This window comes from Aulonocara sp. 'chitande type north' Nkhata Bay, linkage group LG14 (genome assembly GCF_057382095.1).
Source record: "Aulonocara sp. 'chitande type north' Nkhata Bay isolate Kocher_YH1m ecotype deep benthic linkage group LG14, A_spYH_male_GT1.1, whole genome shotgun sequence".
Taxonomy (NCBI): Eukaryota; Metazoa; Chordata; class Actinopteri; order Cichliformes; family Cichlidae; genus Aulonocara; species Aulonocara sp. 'chitande type north' Nkhata Bay.
In genome coordinates, this window is record NC_141357.1 from 38705514 (window position 1) to 38725837 (window position 20324).

General features: G+C 45.9%; 1 protein-coding gene across 2 annotated transcripts; it reads right to left on the reverse strand.

The window, feature by feature from the left end:
- Window positions 1-202: 202 nt before the first annotated feature.
- On the reverse strand, window positions 203-19026 carry clip3 (CAP-GLY domain containing linker protein 3). Of its 2 annotated transcripts, XM_086262493.1 has the most exons (15): window positions 18896-19026; window positions 14502-14915; window positions 12939-13078; window positions 11207-11300; window positions 9894-10055; window positions 9694-9812; window positions 9072-9308; window positions 7503-7553; window positions 7108-7243; window positions 6344-6499; window positions 6129-6260; window positions 5846-5969; window positions 5496-5563; window positions 5326-5398; window positions 203-5100 (listed from the first exon to the last, which is right to left on the reverse strand). In XM_086262493.1, the coding sequence occupies exons 2-15, from the start codon at window positions 14890-14892 to the stop codon at window positions 5046-5048; spliced, it is 1938 nt and encodes a 645-aa protein (XP_086118619.1). In that variant the 5' UTR covers window positions 14893-14915; window positions 18896-19026; the 3' UTR covers window positions 203-5045. The 2 variants fall into 2 exon arrangements, with proteins under 2 accessions (XP_086118619.1, XP_086118620.1); XM_086262494.1 differs by lacking the exon at window positions 7503-7553.
- Window positions 19027-20324: the final 1298 nt, after the last annotated feature.

Below are 20324 nucleotides of genomic sequence, written 5' to 3' on the forward strand. Positions count from 1 at the left end.
AAATTTAAAAATATGCATATAAATTATTTTCACTCTGCAGATTTTGTGGGTGTGCTCTGATAACTGGCTACAAGGTGTCAGTGTGAATCCTTTTATAGTCTGATGAGTCAAATAAAAAAAGATAATAAACGTATCAGTTTTATTAGTTACTGTTTCACCTGATTTTATCTGAACGCAGATAAAAAGTCCAGCAGACAGAAGGTTTAGAAAAACATCAAATCTTTATTATATTCATAGTTGTTATTATTAGAAGCATTTTCATGCTGATGAGAAGATACACTGAAAACCCCGAATGAGAAAATACTGAGAGAGCATGCAGTGAGGATCTGTTAGGAAGAAGACGTCGATGCTCCTTCTCTCCTGTTTCTGCTTCCGCGCCCGTCGGCTTTAAACACACTTTGAAAACAGGAGTGACGCACACACATGGACTAAAGTAACACACACGCACACTTTACAAAACCAGAGAACAAAAAGTACACTTAGTGAAGTTATCAAAATATAGGCTATATACTGTATAATCTTCAGACTCCGAATGTTGAAACGAGCAGTGCCGAGTTCGTTTCTGTGATTTCGACGTTACATCGTCAGACAGCCGTCACTTCTTTAAAGGACACCGACTCTCTCAGTTAACTACAAATCACAGTTTCCATTCCTGCTGATCCAAACGTGACTGATTTCCTTCCTTTAAGCAGCCGCTGGCGTCAGTGCAGCTCTGAAAATCTGCTTGCAGAGAAGTTGTGTTGCAAACAAGAGCTGAGCCGCTAAAACTGTCCAACGGCTCCCGGCTTCACATCAGGAGGAAAGAAATCACAGAGGCGACTGACAATAAACTCCTGACTCAGCTTCGTCTTGAGTTGTGGAAGATGAGAGACGATCGCCGTGTTTGTGCTCATACGACATAATAACAACGCTTCTCCAGAACCAACCGTGATCACGGATGCACTGATCGGATATTTGGGTTGTCTGTCAGTCTGACGCCGAACACTTCAACAAGTCGTTCAGCTGTATGTAGCTTACACCACCCATCAGCAAGGGCCTGTCAGCTGTGGTGTAGCATGGAGGGAGCCAACAGGAAAGCAACTCTGAGGCTTTTCACACCTCCGATGCAAACAGCTTTTATTTGTGGATGATACAAACGTGCATGTGAGGAGCACTCAGACCGAGAGGACCAAAGGAAACTAAAGTAACAGACGCGACGCACAAATCAGTTCAACCAATGATATTTTTGTCTTCCAGACACTTGAAATACAAACAGATTTCCTGAATATCTGTTGTATTTGTGAGTCTTTAATAAGATAATATTGTCATAATCTTGTTTTTGTTTGGTTTCATCAGGGAAGCTGCCCTCTGGTGGACCAACGTCAACACTCATAACGAGGCTAACGGGAGTTTCTCTTCTTTGCTTTTAAATTTTCACTTTCAGGCTCCAGCTTCCAGTAAAGATCAGTAAAGATCAGTAAAGATCAGTAAAGATCACTGCTTCCTCATTCCAGACTGTTCCTGGGTCAGTCCTCAATATCAGCAGACACCCAAAGCCAGGCTACCACACTGGAGCTGAAAAAGTTTGATCGGTGCATCCCTGATCACGATTCTCAGGATACATGTATTTAACGTCATCTCATCTTGTTGAAGTGTGGAGAAACGAAGCCAACGTGGGCGATGAAGGCATCAAACAGGATTTTCATTTGAAACCAAAAAGTGGAAACATTTCTAGAACATTTTTAATTTACAGTCACATTTTGGTTTCGATTAGGAGAAGATGATGGCTACGACGTGACGGAGTTTCAGTGGCTGAATCTCGACAAGGATGCAAAATTTCAAACATTCCTGCTGCCTCAAAGTAAGGAAACCAATCTTAAAGTAAAAGCATGTTTGAAATCCAATCAACAAAAACGACAAAGTGAGAGTTTGTAGTTAAAGAGCTAAATCAGGCAAAAGGAGCGGCAACGGCCTTGGATACAGAAACCAAAGTGAAAATATGTGGCGATAAAAACGTCTGTAACGCTTCCTTTAGCGTGAGATTAATAACTGGTGACGCTCCACATCTACACAGCACGCTACGTTCAAACCGACATATCGACTGTACTGTTACTGTACGTTTACTGTACAAAGACAAACCTCCACCATCACTGCGGTCCACTAACGCTCGCCCGACTGGGTGGAGCTTCAGCATTGAACGCCGTGCTACGACAGCTGACTTGTGGCGATGAATTTCCAGAGTGAAACTATAAACAGATGCAAATACGACACGTGGACTGACTCCGGTTCGTCTGGCTTGTTTGGGCTGTGGCTGTGATATTTATTTGTGAAGGTAAAGCAGTAAGTCATCTGCACATCGCTCGAACGTCTAGTCCCATTTTTCAAAAAGCTGCTTCTCAGGACACTTTTGGAAGGTTCCAACAACTCGATGGATGCAGGACTGACTTTTTGTGTTCATCTCATCCATGATGATTTCAGGACATCCTTAAAGCAGCTTAAATTTACTACAGTCCTACCAGGACACCAGTTTGTGTCCGTGGGGAACGCGACATGACTCAACCTACCGCTCGTCTGGTTAAGTCATTCAGAGGCGAGGCTCAAGTCAAGTTCAAGCAGGAATGAAAGGTTTGTGACCACATGGACTAAATCCTGCAGCTGACTGAGTTAAACTGAGCGCCCGGTGAGTGGAAAAGCAAAAGCACTGCAGTTCTCGTTAGTATAACGTTGAAGCTGATTCCACGAGCACAAACAGGACATTATCCACAGCAGTGTGCACGAGCAACCACAAATGTCTCCTTTGGCCGAGGCTGCAGAGCACACGGAGAGAAAAACCGGCAAGCCCCGCCTCAAAGGCTCTTAACGACCTCATCATTCTCTAAAATGACCTTCAACCAGTGTTTGCAGGAAGGTGGTTGGTCATATTTCATAATTCTCATAGTTTAAAGTTTTACATCTCTGGAAACAAGTTACCAAATCTGCCCGGTCTTGCTCATGAGATCTGAATGCTCCGTCCAAGAATCAGATAACAGAATAATGAAGCAGCACAAACTGAGGATCTGACCTCACCAAATACGCTCCACGGTCTTCCTGGTGGCATCTGGGTCACTTTCCACTTGACTTGGATCAAAACTGAGGATGGATTTCATCCCTTCGCTTGCCCGGTTATTCTCTGTGCTCGCCCCAGCAGCCTCGGCCATCCGAGCGCGAGTGTGTTCATCTCTCTGTATCGAGTGCTCACAGAGTGTAACGAGACATTAACACAGGAAACGTTTCCACACAGAGATAGGTACACTGTTTACATATTGCTGTTTCTCAGTTATGCAGAGATTTACCATTAAGCACACATTTAGGTTAGCTTGTGTTTTTCTTTTCGCGGATGCTCACATTCACAAAAGATACCAAAGTCTTATTTAAATGGAGAGAGAGAGGAGCGAGAGAGGAGGGTCAGAGGAAGATCAAAGATTTGGACTCGGGAGCTCGTTTGGGGGTTAAACTTTTAAGTAAAGGTCATTAAAAACCTCGAAATGGAGGCGCTGATGAAGGGACGCTTAATATTACAAAGACATATTCAACCCTGAATGGACTGGACATCACATTTAGCTGGAACTGAAGCTCGTGTTCAGAGGCAACATAAAGACATGACAGTCTCATGAAATGGGGCCGGAAACGTCAACGGTTTGGGTCAGTTAGCAGTTTATGGTTAACAGATTACAACTGGAGCCTGTTATTAGTGTCCGAGTATTGGCAGTACGCTGATTAGCAGTGACTATAATCAAAGGTACTTTTTGTAAAGAATTCTTGGACAAAAGCAGATTCAATCCTTCAAAAAATAAACCAGCTTGCGCCTTTATGTCAAAGACATTTATGTTGCAGATGCAAATTGATGTAATACCTCTGTCGACCACCAGGTGGACCTAAACTGCTCACGAGAAATTCTAAAATTAGCTCAACATTCGTACAAATGTTGCTAATCAGACTTATTTTATTCATTGGAGCACAAAAATCGTTCTGTGCATGTAGACGACTGTAGTGCTGGTGGAAAACTACACTGGAGCTCAGATGAAGCGCTGCCACCTTGTGGTGAAAATGTGCGTTGCATTTCCTGCCAGACGTTTGCTAAAAGTACCTTTAAAGATTAACGGCTGACAAACAGCAGGATAAACATCAAAGCTGTTCTTTGTGGTCAGGAAAAATGGAAAAATGTAAATTAAAGATAAAGCTTCTTCTTGTTATTAAATGTTAGCATCCACACTCCTCCACATACAGCGAGTCAACCCGGAGGCCAAGAACCACTTACTTATCTCACACATCAGCAGTGGAAATAAACTCTCCTACAGACAATTATTGGCTGCGTTCAAGTAAAAACCCTGTTTTCACTTCTGAGTTTCAAACAGTTTGGAGTCGGGATGTTTTCTGGGATTTTCCCTCCATGCACTCGGGATTTTTACATCTTAACTCAAGCGGAGACGGCAGAGGTTCTTGGTCTCAGACGAGCAGACAAACTTATTTTGCACAAACTGTTTGAGCTCTCGTGCGCTGCTCTTGTTCATTTGTGCAGAAAGTGTCTGAGAATTTAACAAACACATCTGCCAAACCACAAAGCACAGGCTGAATATCTGCATTATTGTCCACGTTTTAGCTAGCTTGTGCCGAGCTTAGCATTAATGACAAAATCTGTTTAAGACCCAAAGCTAGTAGCAGCAAAAACAAACGTTTTGTGGTTGTTGTTAGGCCCCGAATGACAGCACAGCACGGACAAATACCGAGCTGGGACGATGAGGTGAGAAGACGTGAAAGGTTGGGTTTTTTGGAGGAATCGGATTCTCGGTTTCTTCAAAGGAATGCGGAACGTTTTGATCAGATACAAGGCACTATAGATTTTGCTATAGAACGGCTAAATTAGGAGGTTCTGGGCTGAGATTAAGAGAGGAGGGGGACGGGGTCACCACGAGAAGTTTGACTGACGACGGCGAAAGTCGGTGAAAGCAGGAGTAGAAGATGGAGAGCAAGTACAGCGGAGAGACTGATCTGGTGGTGGAGTAGAAGAGAGAAGAGGAAGGGCGTAGTTAGGACTGCATCTCAGCGCGCAGCATCCACGGAAACCAGCAACAGAAGAGCAGCCTGCAGGAGACGAGGAGGAGGAGGAAGAGCAGGGTTCAGTAAGTCTAATCCTGCCTGCTTTGCTGGACTTATTTGGACTTTTGATAAAAAGGTGAAAACAGTTTTATTTTGCTTTTCTTTTAAAAGCTCAAATTGAACCGTTTCCAAAATTTCCTCTTGTCAAAAAGTCCAAAAAAGCCGAACAGCAAAGAGCGCAGGACTGTAATGTGACGGAGCAGGGCTGACCTGGATATGGAGCTCTCAGACGTGAGGTCTTTAGGAGAACGCATCGTGTTGAAGTTACGCTTCGGCTGTGACACTGCAGCGCACAAGCACACAACGCTTGTTAGAACAAGGAGACAAATACGGTTTTCAGGGGTAAAGAATGATAATAAAACACTATGGTCGTCACTTACTGGTGATCTGGTGGACCTTCTTCACCGTGGAGCTGTCGTTCTGTGAGCCGTCCTTAGGGCCTCCGATTCTGACAACAACAGTGTTTATTGGCGACTTTTAAGGCGTCGCTCAGGAATCAAAGATTTTAAAAGGCCTTAATGTCACATCGTCCTGGTTACTTTGAAGCTTCACTTCAAGCTTCCACAGCTTTTAATGCTCTGCTGTATTTTCAGTTTTTTTCATATATTTAATCTTTTTCATTTCCAACATTGGAAGAATTTCTGAGCTAATTAATCCTGAAGCTGATTATCTCCCCATTCTCATTTATTACACACACTAAAACATCACGGTACCTTCGACATATCCTCACCTCTGGACACGGGAGGGCGGAGCAAACACTCCATATTTGGGCAGGCAGCTGAAGTAGCGGACCCCAAACACCGAGCCGTCGTGTTTCCCTGTGGGCTGGTCCAGCTCGATACCGAACCAGTAACCTGCAGGGACACAGATCCGGTCACAGCTGCTCTGTCTGATAAGCATTTCTGCAGGATTAGTGGAAAGTTTCTCCGGACTGGAGAAGGACAGACAACACAGTCCTACAAGTATCCACATGTGCACAGTTCAGAGAACCGACTGAGGATCAGCAAACGCACCTGGAGCAAAGTCTGTCTTGCCAAAGTAACGAACGATGCCGTGCTTCTGTCCGGCTACCAGAACCTGATCTCCGACCTCCACATTCATTCCCTCTGGATCCAGACTGGCTACTGAAGCCTTCTTCTTCTGGGCTGAGAATGCAGAACAAAACTGATGAGAAGCACAGATAAACCTAATCGAATGAAGCTATTAGCAAAGACTGTAGCTCGGTTACCTTTCTCTCGCTCTTTCTCCTTCTTCTCTTTCTCCTTCTTGGTCTTTCCTGCGAGGCGGGAGGCCAGATCCATGCGGGGTGTTCTTGGGGTGGAGGTGACTGATGAAGGCGTCTGGTCCACAGATTTGGAAATCTTTGAAACTGGAGCGAAAATCCCTGCAGGGCAGAAGTAGATCAACGCAGTGAGAAACAGCAACAACTCCTGTTTCCATGCTGGAAAGATGACGAGCGTGCTCCTCCACCAAAAGCCTCCACAAGAACAGTCGGTCAGTGAGTTTGTTTACGATGAAATCAAAGAGCTCACACCAGGACTTGCAGCAGGGACAGCCGACTGAACATGAACAAGGAGATGACTTTAAACGGTGAAATGAGGGAAGGACTCTTCGTGTTTGCCTCCTGTGTTTTTTAGTGATGCTTTTGATGAACAGAGATATGACGTCTTTAGATGTCACGTTCTCTGATGTATTCACTGATTCGCTGGATGTTCTAAAGCTTGGAGGTCTTGAAGAGCCACAGTCACTTCCTGCAGATTCAGGAAGTATTACTAAACTTGAGTTAGGTTTGTCTGATTCCCCTTTGGAGGTTTTCTGGGAACATCCAATGGGGAGCAGATCAGAACTCACTTGTGAGAACCCGGAGCAACTGGAAAAATCCTGGGAAAAGTCGCCTAGAATACGCTACTTAACACGGTGACTTGATTTCAGCTAACGGGAACAAAATGAAAGGAGTCTTTGTCTCGCCTGTAGAAACCACAAATCTCTCACCTAACTTCGGAGGGCAGATGAAGTAGCGGACGCCGCCCACGCTGCCATCGTTCTTGCCCTCTGGCTCGTCTAGCTCCACGCCGACCCACTGCCCGCTGGCGAACTCTGTAGTACCACAAAACCTCAGAGTGCCAGCCTGAGAGACACAGAAACAAAAAGAGAGGGCGGAGTCAGAGGTGACCTCTCGCACTCTCGGAGCATGACTGCAAAAGAGATTTTTTCTGGTTAGGTTGCATGGGGGCAGATAGTCTGGGTGTCTGCTGCTGTGTTTTATGAAAGGGACGAACGTGACATCAACGCTACAGATGGAGTGACGGTGATTTCATAGGAAGACAACATGTTGGCAGCGTGGTGAGTCACTTCAGTTAGTCTACAATCCAGCCACTCCAACCAACCTGTCTGCGTTTTGCAGCCGGGCTGTCGTCTCTGCTCTGGTCTCTGTGGGGCTGCACAGTGAAAACACACTGTTCAGAGCTCAAGAAGCACAGTGTGAAGGACAAACTGCCACCACACACACACACACACTGCTGTTTACATGTTGTTAAAAAGAAACTGCCGATCAGATTAACCTCTTAACATCCACTGGCAACCCCCCCAAAGGCTACAGGGTCCTATTTTAAACGCCCAAATGTAAAAGCTGTTAATAAAAAACTGCAATTCAAACAAGACTTTATTTGAAATGTAACATCTTCTAGTTTCTGAAAATCTGCCGACCAAAAATAACGACTTGATGCTCGATCATCCAGGTAAGTAAATCTGTTGAATATGTTCGTCGGGATTTAGACTTTTCAGTGGGAGAAACATCAACTCATCCAAGTAAAGCCATTGTTCCTTCAGTGCTGCAGGTTTCAGTCACTGTGCAAATGTCCTGTTTATAAGGTTGAAACCTGCAGTCAGCTGAGACTGAAGACGTCACCTGATGATGATGAAACGTTTCTCCCACTGAAAACGTCCAGATGAACAGAATCCTGCAGAAACTGCTCGAAAATCCACCTACGGAGCAAATTCCAAACCACCGATCCCTTCCACATGTCAACCCAGATCAATCCAGGTGTGAAACCCCAGGTGAACATCAAGAAAACACTGGACTAACCTGGAGAGCATTGCTCCAAAAACCAGACAAAACTAGTTTCCAGGCAGGAGGGAAACTGGAATGAGAGTTTTGACACCAAAGTACAACTTCTGGCTTTCGATAAGAAGAAAGAAAATGCTGCATTCAACCATAAGAGCGTCATTAAATCAGTGAAGCATGGTGGTCAATCAATCATCATCAATGAAACGATGAATTCTGACTTAGAATTAGCAGAAAATATCAGGAGACCTGTCTGTGAACTGAACCGTGCAGCAACACAAGAACCATCATCGCATCCTACAAAGAAGAAGAAGTCCTGACTCAGAGCCCCTCCCTCTCAGAGCTGAGGATGCCTGTACCTGGGAATGGAGTCAAATCCCTCAACAGCTGCCTGAAAAGGTCGTTTGTAGTTTTTGATACACGAGGTGGCTCACAGCAAATATCCAAAGCAAAGGTCCACATACCTGTAAGCCTCTGGAGTATTAAAAAGTACAAATCTAACATTTTAATGTAATTTCCTGTACATCTCTTTGAGTCTCCTTGACCTCCATCCACCAGGCTGCCACAGAACATCTTAGGGGTAGTTTGCATGTGAGCGACACGCTAAACAAGCACTGGCTCAGAAACTAGAAGATGCCACCTTCCAAATCTAGTCTCTTACACGAGTTCGGTCTTTTGTTGCAAGTCTGCATATGAGCACAAATATCATGTAAGTGAGTAGACGTGAACCAAACTGTACCTCTAACCCTAAAGAGGTCACTGTTGACCTGGTGGATGTTCAAGAGGTTCAGGACCGTGATGTTTTAGGTCATGTTTATGCAGAAATACAGAAGATTTGTTGTTTCAATGTCCGTCAATCCATTTATCCCAGTTTGATCTCAGCGTGTCTGACCTTCATGTCGTCCAGCACCACACGGTCTCCCAGCTTCAGCCCCAGAGCGGCCAGCATCAGGTTTCCTGGGATGTTGTCGTAGTTGGGCAGCGTGGCTCTGGGAAGATTGCAGCTCAGTGGAACGGCGTCCAGTAGCAGCTGCTTCAGCTCTTTGGCCACCATTGCCGCCTCCGCCTTGTCCAGGCTCATGTCCATTGGGTCGGGAACCACCTCTGCTGGAACCTGACCCTTATCGTTCTGCAGAAACAAGTCAGAAAGTCAGATTTGAGACGATAAATCACCATTAAGGGTCTCTGGATTTCAGCTTTAAAGGAACAGCAGCACAAAAAACTCAAGGAGCTGAAGCAGTCTTATTATCCTTATCCTCCACCTGCAGTTCAGACCTTCACAGACTGGATCAGCCAATCAGAGGAGAGCTCGGCAGAAGCTAAAAAGGCTTGTTACAGAATTAAAAAGAACTGAGGGTCTGCACCAAGGACCGGGACAAGGTAAAGAAGGATTACTTTGAACTGAAAATTATGCAAAGCTACGTTAATTCATGAATTAAAAACAAACAAACATGGAGCTGGAGATGAGCCCATTTAATTAGCCCCCAGTAGTAAGTAAGGAAAGCTGTCCTTACCCGGACGGTGGGGTTGGCTCCGTGCTCCAGCAGACATTTGACTGCACCCAGGCAGAGGTTGGAGGCGGCGATGTGGAGAGCCGTACCATAGTGGAAATCGCTGCATGTGGAGTTCAGGACTGAGGAGAACACGGAAGGAGAGTCTCACCTCCTGTTACCTTCAGAACGACCACTAAAATACTGCCTGGTGTAGAAATTACCTCTGGGTTTGGCTGCTTTGAGCAGGACTCGGATCAGCTCCGGGACATCGAAGTACGCGGCATAGTGCAGGGCGTTCATGTTGGTCCAGCGGCTCCTCAGACTCACGTCGGCGCCCAGCGAGATCAGCTGAGTGGTGAGACGCAGCGCTGCCGCCGGGTCGCCTGCACACACAATGAGGACGAAACTAAGACGCGGAGGAGCTGAATCCACCACACGCACAGACGCCGGCCGCCCCAGAGCAGGTCCACGCAGCTGCCCTGTACAATAACTTGGAACCACGTGAGAGCTCGAGTCGGCATTATTCCCAGTTGTTACATCAGGACGAACTAGAGGAACGTGGGACCTGAAACAAGGATCGCCCCTCTGCTCTTCCTCCTGAAGCAAAATCTCTTCTGAATCGAGGGTGGAAGGATTTGAGACTTTGGACTGAAGTTGGTTTGGTGTGTTGTTGGGATTTTTTTGTTTCATGTGATTTGTGATTATTAGAATTCAACCCCCTGAGGGCCAAGTTTTCACAGGTAATAACACAAACTCTTCACAGAAGGTTTATGGGAAAAATATGTAAATACTTTTATTATTTTCTCGTGGGTGGAGTCAGAGTCATCAGCAGTAACGTCGAGTTAGACCCAGGATGGTAAAGTTGAAGATTTGTGATATTCTGGGCTGATATCAGCGTTTAGAGTCATTTGTCAGATATTTATTCTGGGATGATTAACAGAGACGCACTGACTCCAGTTTTCCAAATGTGTCCTGCTGACTTAGATGATGTCTCTAAGAACCTGACAGCCTTACAAGCAAAAAGCAGCTTTTCTTCATAATTAAAGAACCTTTTTGAACATGAACTGTGGTGAGTTTCTCTCACTTAAACTACTGAACTAATGAAAGTGCTGAAAGTGAAGTGAAATGAGCTGCTGCCGGATACCCGACCTCACCCGACGTCACCGAGCCAGCAACTTTTTTTCTGTTTTTCACTCGTCTCTGTAGTTTTGCTCGTAGCCGCCTTGATCCTTTGCTCATACCGAGGCTGCTAGCTTGCGGCTGAGGTTTGGATAACTTTGTTAACTGGCTGAGGGTGAATTACGAGGTCTATTGTCTCCATCACTCACAGCGAAGAGCTCGCTAACAGCCACAGCCTCACATTAACGACCTGCCTGTGAGTCTGCAACTGAGTATTTGAACACATCGCTGTGTGTATGCTGCATATGAAACAGGCTAATTAAGTCAGGAACTGTCTGATCCTGGTCTCTGGTCGGTCGGTCGGTGCACCTCTAGACCGATGCTTCCCTAATAAGTATCAAATAAAGTAACTTACCAACTCCGTGCGCTCCGGCCTTGCAGCTGTAGTGAAGCAGCGTCATGTCGGTCAAACCATCGCGGTCGTTCACATGGCAACCACGCTTCAGGAGCTGAGACGGAGGAAAGACAGTTACAGGTAACCTGACCAGAGATTTCACATCAAAACTTTACAAACTGATATCTGCACGTGCAGGCTTCTGGAACTTTCCCTTTCTGTTTAGAGCCACTTGTACTCTGGGTTTTTTAATCGTGTCAGAGCATGTTCTGGTTTTCACACAGCAGTTATTGATATCAGGCTTTCAGTTTTCTGGATTTTTAGGCGTCACTTTCCTGTCACACTAAACAAAAACGTTAAATAAAGCCAGGAGGGGCAGATAGCTGAGGATACATTTATAATATTTTATTTAACATCTGTATATCGCTCCTACATGTGATGTTATGGTTGTATAATAAACTTTAAAGTGGGAAAACCCTGAGTTCACATCCTGGCCGTGCTGGCTGCCAGCCTTCCAGCTCGTTGGCTGATTTCTTCTCCGCGATCGTCGCTGTGACGCTCTCTCCTTGTTTTTCTTTCCTCCAGGCTGAGTCGGCTTCACGCTGAGTCACGGTGAAGCCTCACTAACTTTCCATCGCTCCCTCTCCCTCTGCACCACTTGCTCTGCCTCCTGTTTCCATGCAGCCATTTTAACTGGGTCATTATCACCATCTCTCTGTGTGCAGCGCTGCTGCCAGTGTGACCATTACAGAAGGTCTGTACAGATATGCCCCCTTCATAAACCTTTCCCCTCCCTAAGGGATGGATTTCTTTAAATAATTGTTTAGGTTACGGTGAGCGGATGGGCCTGATGATGCACATGGATGCTGCTGCTTTAGGTTTGCTTTGGAGCATTTTCAGTGCAGTGATCTGACAAACAGCATGTCCAGCTGTGGGGCCCGCGCATCCAATCTTCTCTAGGATGTTATTTGCATGTTGCTTAGCAACAATTACATGGTATCTGTGCCTTGGTCACCATGGTTGCTAAAAACTTGGCACAGCAGCTTCTTCTCACTTTTGACTAAAAATAAAGTAACGGCAGCAACAACCTTTGAGACGCTGCTGGTGATGCAATCAAAGTGCACATACAGGTGTCTGATGCAGAGAGCACTTTATCACATGGAAGAGCCTCCATATTGTTATCAATCATCAATAATAAATAATCTTCCCAGCCTGTATTTTTTAATTGCATGGACCATAATTTGTGCTTTGAACAGAAGCTTTCAGCATTCAGGCTTTAAGAGCCTGACAAGAGCTGCTCAGAGAGACATCACTGTGTGTGTGTGTGTGTGTGTGTGTGTGTGTGTGTGTGTGTGTGTGTGTGTGTGTGTGTGTGTGTGTGTGTGTCCAGAGGGTTGAATCTGGGTCAATGTGACAATGAATCAGTGTTGGCTTTAAGCCAGTGACACAGAGGACTGCAGCAGGCTGAAAGAGAAGCTGCAGCACTGCCGAGGTTTCAAAAACGGAGACATGAGCCCCAAAGTTTAAGCCTAATGGAAGTTATTAAAAAATTAACTATGAATGTATGAATCAGGAAATTATGTGTAGAAAGCAGCAAGTTTTTATGCATCAGACTGTAAACGTGTTTATTTCTGCTGTAAAGTTTGAACAGGGGAGTCTGTGGGGACGGACTCACTGCTGGAGCCTCTAGTGGACGTTAGAGGAACTGCAGGTTTTCCAGTGTTTTTTTTTCTTTTTGCTTTTATGTTCTCACCTCATTGCCGATGATGTCAATCTTGTGCTGCACCTGGGGAACCCACTGTCGCACGATGGCGAACAGCTCAGGGACCGTGGTTTGGGGATTCATGAGGATCTCCAAGCAGGCCGGGTCATTTGGGTCGAAGAAGGTGAACGCTGCACGCAAACAGGAAGAAATCACAGATGAGCTTAAAGAGACAAAGAAAGGTAAACGGAAAGGAGCGAGGAAAGCAGGCAGGAGATGGTTCCAGACGGTGACACCAAGAAGAATCTGTCCCCGTCATCAAATCAGAAATAACCTGCGAGTGCTGCAGTTTCTCTTCCTGCAGGCTCTGCAGCTCTGAGGAGGGTTTTATTTCACTGCCATCAGCCTGACAACCTGCCCCACTGCGACTCACTGTCAGCAGCTCCGGGAGAGCCATTCCACTTCCTGCTAATAACAATGAAGGAAATCAGCTGCATATTCATCTTGAGGCACAGCAGGGGGCGCTCATGAGCTTGTCCTCAATAGCCCCTTTTCCATTAGTACCTACTCGATCGACTCAGCACGATTCGCTACAGTTTTCAGGGTTTTCCATTAAGTCATAGTACCTGCTCACTCGGGGTTCCTAGCGATCCGAGCAGGTACTAAAATGTGACATCGTCAGACTTCATCCCACCAACTGGCTGGTCAGTAGCGTCACTCGATTGTTTACGAAAATCCAAACCACCATTTTTGAAGCTTGACTACGAGGGAAACGGCTACAAAAACGACGCCGTGATCCAGAGTGTGAGAAAAGCCACAGACTGAGCAGCAGGTATATCATCACCTCGACGTCCACCTTTGTTGTGGCAGTCATGTCATGACATGCAGATATGTTGCTATGACGACAAGCACGCACACTGGGTTGTAATGGAAAATCAGTGGATCCGAGTAGGTACTAATGGAGAAGGTCTTATGAATGGGACTGAAATAAAATACCACCGATGTGTAACTTTATCTATAAAATGCATTCTGCTAATGCAAGCTGATTGGTCACTAAAGGACGTCCTCCCTCAATGGCGCCCATTCCCAAAAGATAACCGGACGTTAGAAGTTAAAGAAGAAGAAGCAGCTGGTTGCGGTGGTTGAAGGTGATGCAGCTACACAGTCTCTGCTGCTGTTTGCTTCACGCCCCAAATCAAAATGGCAGCTGCCATTAAGCAGCTTGTGGTGCTGTAACATCAGTAATACTCAGACACAACAGAAACCTGTGAGAAACATCTAAAAATTAAAGTGAAGCTGTTGTCGGGACCAAACATTTACCTCACATTTATATTTTTGCTCTACAGCTCCACAGAGCGCCCCCTAGGGAGCAGGAAGTGCACAGAGTAGGAGTTAATGCTGAAAGAGTAAAAGTCAGCTTGAGAGCGCCCTCTGCTGTGCTGCTCCGTGAACTGCGGTGATTTGCTTACTGAACAGTGATTGGCTGTCATCAATACAACAGGCCGATCAGTCAGACTGTGAGTGCTGACAGTGAGCTGTGACTCCAGCAGTCTCCACTTTAACAGCGTGACTGGCAGCATTTAAGGTGTCTGAATTTAAGGTGGTATGACGTACCGTAGTCTTTGGGCAGCGGTGCCTGGGCGGACGGGTGCACCATGGCTCGGCGCCGCGGCTCGTGAACCGGACTCTGGTACTCGGACACAGACACGGGCTCTGGCTCCGGTTCGGCCGGAGCCTCCTCCTCTTCCTCGCGCTCCTCTCTCTCCTCCCGCTCCTCCTCCTGCTGCTCTTCTTCCTCATCCTCCTCCACTTCTGTCCTCTCCTCCTGCTCCCTCTCTTCCTCTAGCTCATACTCCTCCTCTTCCTCTTCTTCCTCCTCCTCTACTTCTTCCTCCTCTTCTTCAGTCAGCGCCTCCTCCTCCTCTCTCTGGACCCTCCCCTCCTCCTGCTCCTCCCGGTCGTGCCTCTCCTTCTCCTGCACCTCCAGGTTCTCCTCTTTTGTCATGATGAGGGATTCTGCAGCAGGGCCTGTCAGAGAGGACGCAGTAACAGATTTTCATGAGATTTTCTATTATTTTGTCCTTTAAACAACATTTTGCTCACATTTTATTCAGGAATTCTCAGCGTTTGTGCTCCTCAAACACTAATGAGAATAAATGCAGAGGTTGAAACAGGAAGCTGGATGTTGGAGAGCACAAACTGTCAGTGAGTAGTAAATACTAATAACTAAGGACATCCCTGATTCAGGGAGCCTTACGTCCTCGGTCAGGACACCATCCAGTCTGACTGACCTTCATGAAGAACCAGGTTTCACAGCCTTTCTTGATGTTTTACTCCATCAGACTGCTGGGCCTTCACACTTTTTGACTGACTGTACAAGTCTGATCAGAGAAGACAGGTGTGTGCTAACAGCCACGGCTGGCGTGCCCTCACCCCGTCTTTGTAACTGACACTGAGTCTTTAAAAGGAGCTGCTTCCTTTGCTTTCCTGCGGACTGAGGTTCTGTTTCTGTCACATTGTCTCGTGTGACCTGAAAGACTTCTAGCTGCAATGACTGCCCCTCTTGTTTGGTTTAATATTCGCATTTTGTGAAACAGAATCAACCACAAGAAGTCCAAAACTGCGACACGGGTGAGACTGCTGCAGATAATAAGCATGATATGAACCAGAACACAGGACATCGCGATACAGACCTCGTCATAAGAAGCACGACATCATCGAAACCAGAGCCACAAAACACGGGACACAGATCAAAGCAGGAAATCCAAACTTCCCCCAGAAACAAATGAAACAGAAAAGCTGAAAACATTCAGCTGCTACGTCACATAGAAGCTCATTTTCTTTGCTCCAAAAAGACAGAAAATCTTTACCTTTCAGATGTTTGATTGAATCTAAGGTGAGGTTACTGTTTCAGACTAAATCTGCTCCGTGTGATGTTTCAAATGTTCTGTGCACAAACACTCATAATAAAGCTTTATTGGCAGCACATAAAGACAATGACCGTCTGCATCTTAACATCACACCTGAATCCAAACGGTTAGAATTCTATTACTGTGCTGTTACATGAAACTAACATTACTCAGATAAACCTACTGCTAATACTGGGCTCGAGCTTAGTTATTACTTGGTATTTACTCAATAATTACATTTTGTAATTACATAATTATTCCACTAGCACCACATTATGTTTCTGAGCTGTGCTGTGACGCGCTTCAAACAGCTTTACTTTAGGTTTCTGCTGCAGAATGACTTTAAATAAACAGATTCAATCAGTGACGCAGTTTGTTGCCAGTAACACAACATTTCAGCAGTTTGTTGTGCTGTACTCGGGCCGCTCCCGGCCCGAACCACCGCACGGCTCCGCCACGAGGGCGTGGCCGGGATGCAGCTGAGACCGGCCGAGGTTTGTTTTCCTTCAGCGTCTTGTTGTCTCTGTTTCCATTCAGCATCACAACACGAGTGCTAAGTATAACTCCAGAGAGAGGGTGTGTGTGTGAGTGTGTGAGAGAGAGGAAAGAGCTGAAAGCAGGCTAATTGACCCACTGCACAGTGGCTTAGAGGGCTAACGCTAACCCTTGCTGCCCATCATTAGCTGTTGACTGGATTAAATCCACTTTAGCAAATGGACACGATGCTGAAATCCATCCGACTGCATCCATCACTGAGTCAGCATCATGCAGAGTGTGCTGGTTTAGGTTTAGGCTGCTTTCAAACGCTAAAGGCAGCGTTTTCTTTATTTCTTCACGTTATTTATCAAATGTCTGTGCGACGCAGCCGTGCAGTCTATGCACGCCATGGATCTCATGTATCTGCAGAATCTTCCAGAACAGGCCTGAACGTGTCACTGTGGGCTGTTTACACGTGAAAATGACCTGAAAAGCATGAGCGGGATAAACACTTCCCTCTGTGCACCATTTAGTGGGTTTGACTTCTCTGATTAAGCTCGTTATCAGTGCTTTATGTAATCTGAGATCCCAGCGGGACACAACGACAACAGGACTCAGCTGAGGCCACGATCGAGGTTACGCAACACGACCCTACGAGTCAGCGTGGACACACACACACACACACACAGGTGAAGTGCATAAGCATCCCGATGTATCTCCTAAAAATAAGCTCAGCTGCTGCTCTCTGCTGTGTTAACGAGGTTCCTGTTTTCAGACGCCTCGCTTCCAGGTCAAATGATCCGGGCTGATTTAGGACCAGTGAAGGCGACACGCACATACATGTTACATGTATTCACTTCATGTTTATGGCACATGTACTAAACACAACTTCATGTAGATTTACTGAAACAAAAATAAAGAAATGAGAGATTCCTGATGAAAGCCTGAGCAGCACCAAAGTTACAGCCACGCTCAGCATTCTGAGAACAGAGATCATCTGTGTTAATAAACATGAGTTTGGATTATATTCCAGATTATTGTTGACTGGACAACGACACCGAGAAACAAAAAGCGTTTCTGTCCCTACAGGTACAAACTGCAGCACGTCGCCTCTAAGGAGGCGCTTTTGACCTTTTGTAAGGCCACTGTGCTACATCCATGTTCTCAAACAGGAACAAACGCGTTCACAGTCACAGGCTCTTCTGGGTTTTTCTATGTGCACCATCAGGAGAAAGTCAGTGTTCAGACACGTAAGACGTATTTCCCAAAATCTCCACGATGTCCAAGATGTTCCCGTTTTAAAGATAACCACGTTGTCCTGTGTTCAAAACGTTCCTTCATTAGCAAAACAAACACATTCAGCAGTTTCCTTATGCCCCAAACATCCCAGCAAAGCCTTTCCCAGTAATAATTTTATCATCAATATACTCCAGGGGATTTTTTATATGACCCCGAAAAAGCTCATTTTAAGGAATAGCTAACAAACTGCCCCCCCCATAATATTCCTGCTTTCTAAAAATTCAAACTTTCCAGTAAATTTCTAAAATCTCCAGATGTTCCATAATGTTCCGACTTTCCTAAGACCTTCCAGCGAGCCTTGAATCTGACCACGTGAAAGTATTTTCACTTTTTTGTCTTCTCGTGGAAGCAACTTTTCCTTTTTCCTGCAACACAGTGTCGAAGAATACTGCTACTTTCCAAAACGAACATTTCCCCCAATTTTCCTCGTGAACAAAAATATTTTCATTTCCACAAATCGACCGGCTCAGTTCACACACTGGAGCAACATCGACCTCTTACTGGGAATACTGGGAAAGCTCTGTTACCACCAACAAACAGCTCCTTTTACAGATTACATGGCAAGCTGCGCACTATTTAAAATATCCATACTTTCCAACATATTATGGATAAATCTCCTCATGCATATTCAAAGATGTCCGTGTTTTCTTAGATCGGCCCACTCAGCTCGCAGACTGGAGAAGGATCGATCTCTTACTGGGAATACTGGGAACGCTCCGCTCTACCCAGCAAAGAGCTCGTTTTACAGATTGACCGACACGCAGACCTGAGCGCTTATAACGCGACAGCTGCGCGATATTTGTGTGGGTTTGTGGTGGTTAGAAGCTGTTAGACGCCACGTGATGTGGGAGGCGGAGGAAGGAAAGGAGGAGAGGAAGGAGGCCATGGCAGCTTCAGCATCCTCCTCCTCCTCCACCCAGCCTCCATTTTACATCAAACCAAACATGAAGACAAAATCGCTGCAAACCGAGTCAGAACATGCCCGAACCCACGGTCTCCTCCCCACGCAGCGTGTTTCTGACGCTGAGTGATGAAAATGTTGGGATTCGGGCTCGGTGCGCGTTTGTGGCGATGTGCGCAGTGAAGGCCAGGACGGGAAAAACGCCCCTGTGACACAATGAAAACATCGGCAGGCTGCTTAAAGCCCACCGGAGCCACTTTAAAGAGATTTGAAGCTGCTGCTGCTGTTTTCTCCATCCTTCCTCCGCAGCATCGTCATCCTCACTAAAGCACCTGCTCTGCCTCCATCGTCTCGTCGCCTCCAAACCCCGTAAATGAAGCTCAGCTCGGACTCAAATCTGCGCTTTGACGTGTTTTACTTACCTGAGAACAAGCCGCTGGTTGATGAGTGGGTGACGAGCTTCTCTCTTGTCTGATGGCAGCTCCGCAGCACTCACCTCTGTGACGCTGCGCTCCTTCCGCCGCTGTATATAGTCCTCCCTCTCTCTCCGCCCAGACGGTTCTGGCTGTTTCCGTCTGCGTCGCTCCACCGCCTCTCTCGCTCACCTCTCCGCCGCTCAGCCATAAAAACACTTTCAGAGAAGAAATGACTTTTTTAATGGGATCAGCTGAATAATTATTCCTTCATTTAGGAATAAGACGCCTTTATATACACAGACACTCTCCATTAGATACACATATTCAGCTGCTTGTTAATACAATCATATGATAGAAACCCAGCGCAGTTAATCATGTAGACATGGTCAGGACAACTCGCTGAAGTTCAAAGTGAACATTGGAATGACGAAGATTTAAGACTTCTTTGCCCCCAGACGTTCATGTGAGTGTTTCAAAAACTGCTATTGATCGGCTGGGATTTTCCACACAGCCACAGAAAATCTATTTTACAGAAAATGGTCTGAAAAGGAGCTAATATCCCGCGAGCAGCAGTTCTCTAGGAGAAAGGGAGAATTGCTTCAAGCTTATAATTAAGCCACCAGTAACTTAAATAACTACTTGTTACAACTGAGGTATGCAGAAGAGCATCCATATGATCCACAGCAGGTGTCAACTAAGAAAACCAACACTACAACTGAACCAACGTTGGATGTTGGACGGTGGGTCAGAATTTGCCTTAAACGTCATGAAAACTTGGATGCATCCTACATTGCATCTTATGTACATGCTGTTGGTTTTGGCCTCTCAGCACCAACTGAGCATCATTCAGACTCAACAGCCTAACTGAGTGTTGTTGCTGACCATGTCCATCCCTTCATGACCAGTGTACCATATTCAGATGGCTGCAGGATACACAATCATACAGAGTACAACATACAGTGAAATGTTTTCTGTCCAGGCTGCGGACATAGCTGCGCCATTCCAGGGCTTGGTTTTTCACATGGGGGGTCTAGCCAGGACCCTTACTGGATATTGGCTGGGGAATCAAACTTTCGCTCCAAAGGTGTGTAGTCTTACCACTACACTATCGAGCTGGTAGAATAGAGTTCAATAGAGCACCTTTGGAATGATGGAATGGGAGAATCACATTGTGCACATTTGTGCCACTGCCAAATCTGAAGCAGTTGTGTGATGCTATCACATCAGCATGGACCAAAATTTCAGAGCAATGTTGAATGTGGGCTGTGAAGAGCTAACGCAGCTATGAAGGAAAAAGTGAGTCCAACCCAGTACTAAAAAGATGTACCTAATAAAGCAGGGGTGGGGAACTCCAGGCCTCGAGGGCCTGTGTCCTGCAGGTTTTAGATATCACCAAGAATCACATGATTAGTTCATTCCCAGGCCTCTGGAGAAC

Bases quoted from the DNA above. Each gene is read 5' to 3' on its own strand.
- clip3 (XM_086262493.1), bottom strand. From the start codon at position 14,892: ATGACAAAAGAGGAGAACCTGGAGGTGCAGGAGAAGGAGAGGCACGAC. The intron at 5,399-5,495 runs GTAAGTGACGAC...TGTGCGCTGCAG, and splicing joins GAAGGTCCACCAGATCACCA to TGTCACAGCCGAAGCGTAAC. The intron at 5,101-5,325 runs GTCAGCCCTGCT...CGTCTCCTGCAG, and splicing joins TCTGAGAGCTCCATATCCAG to GCTGCTCTTCTGTTGCTGGT.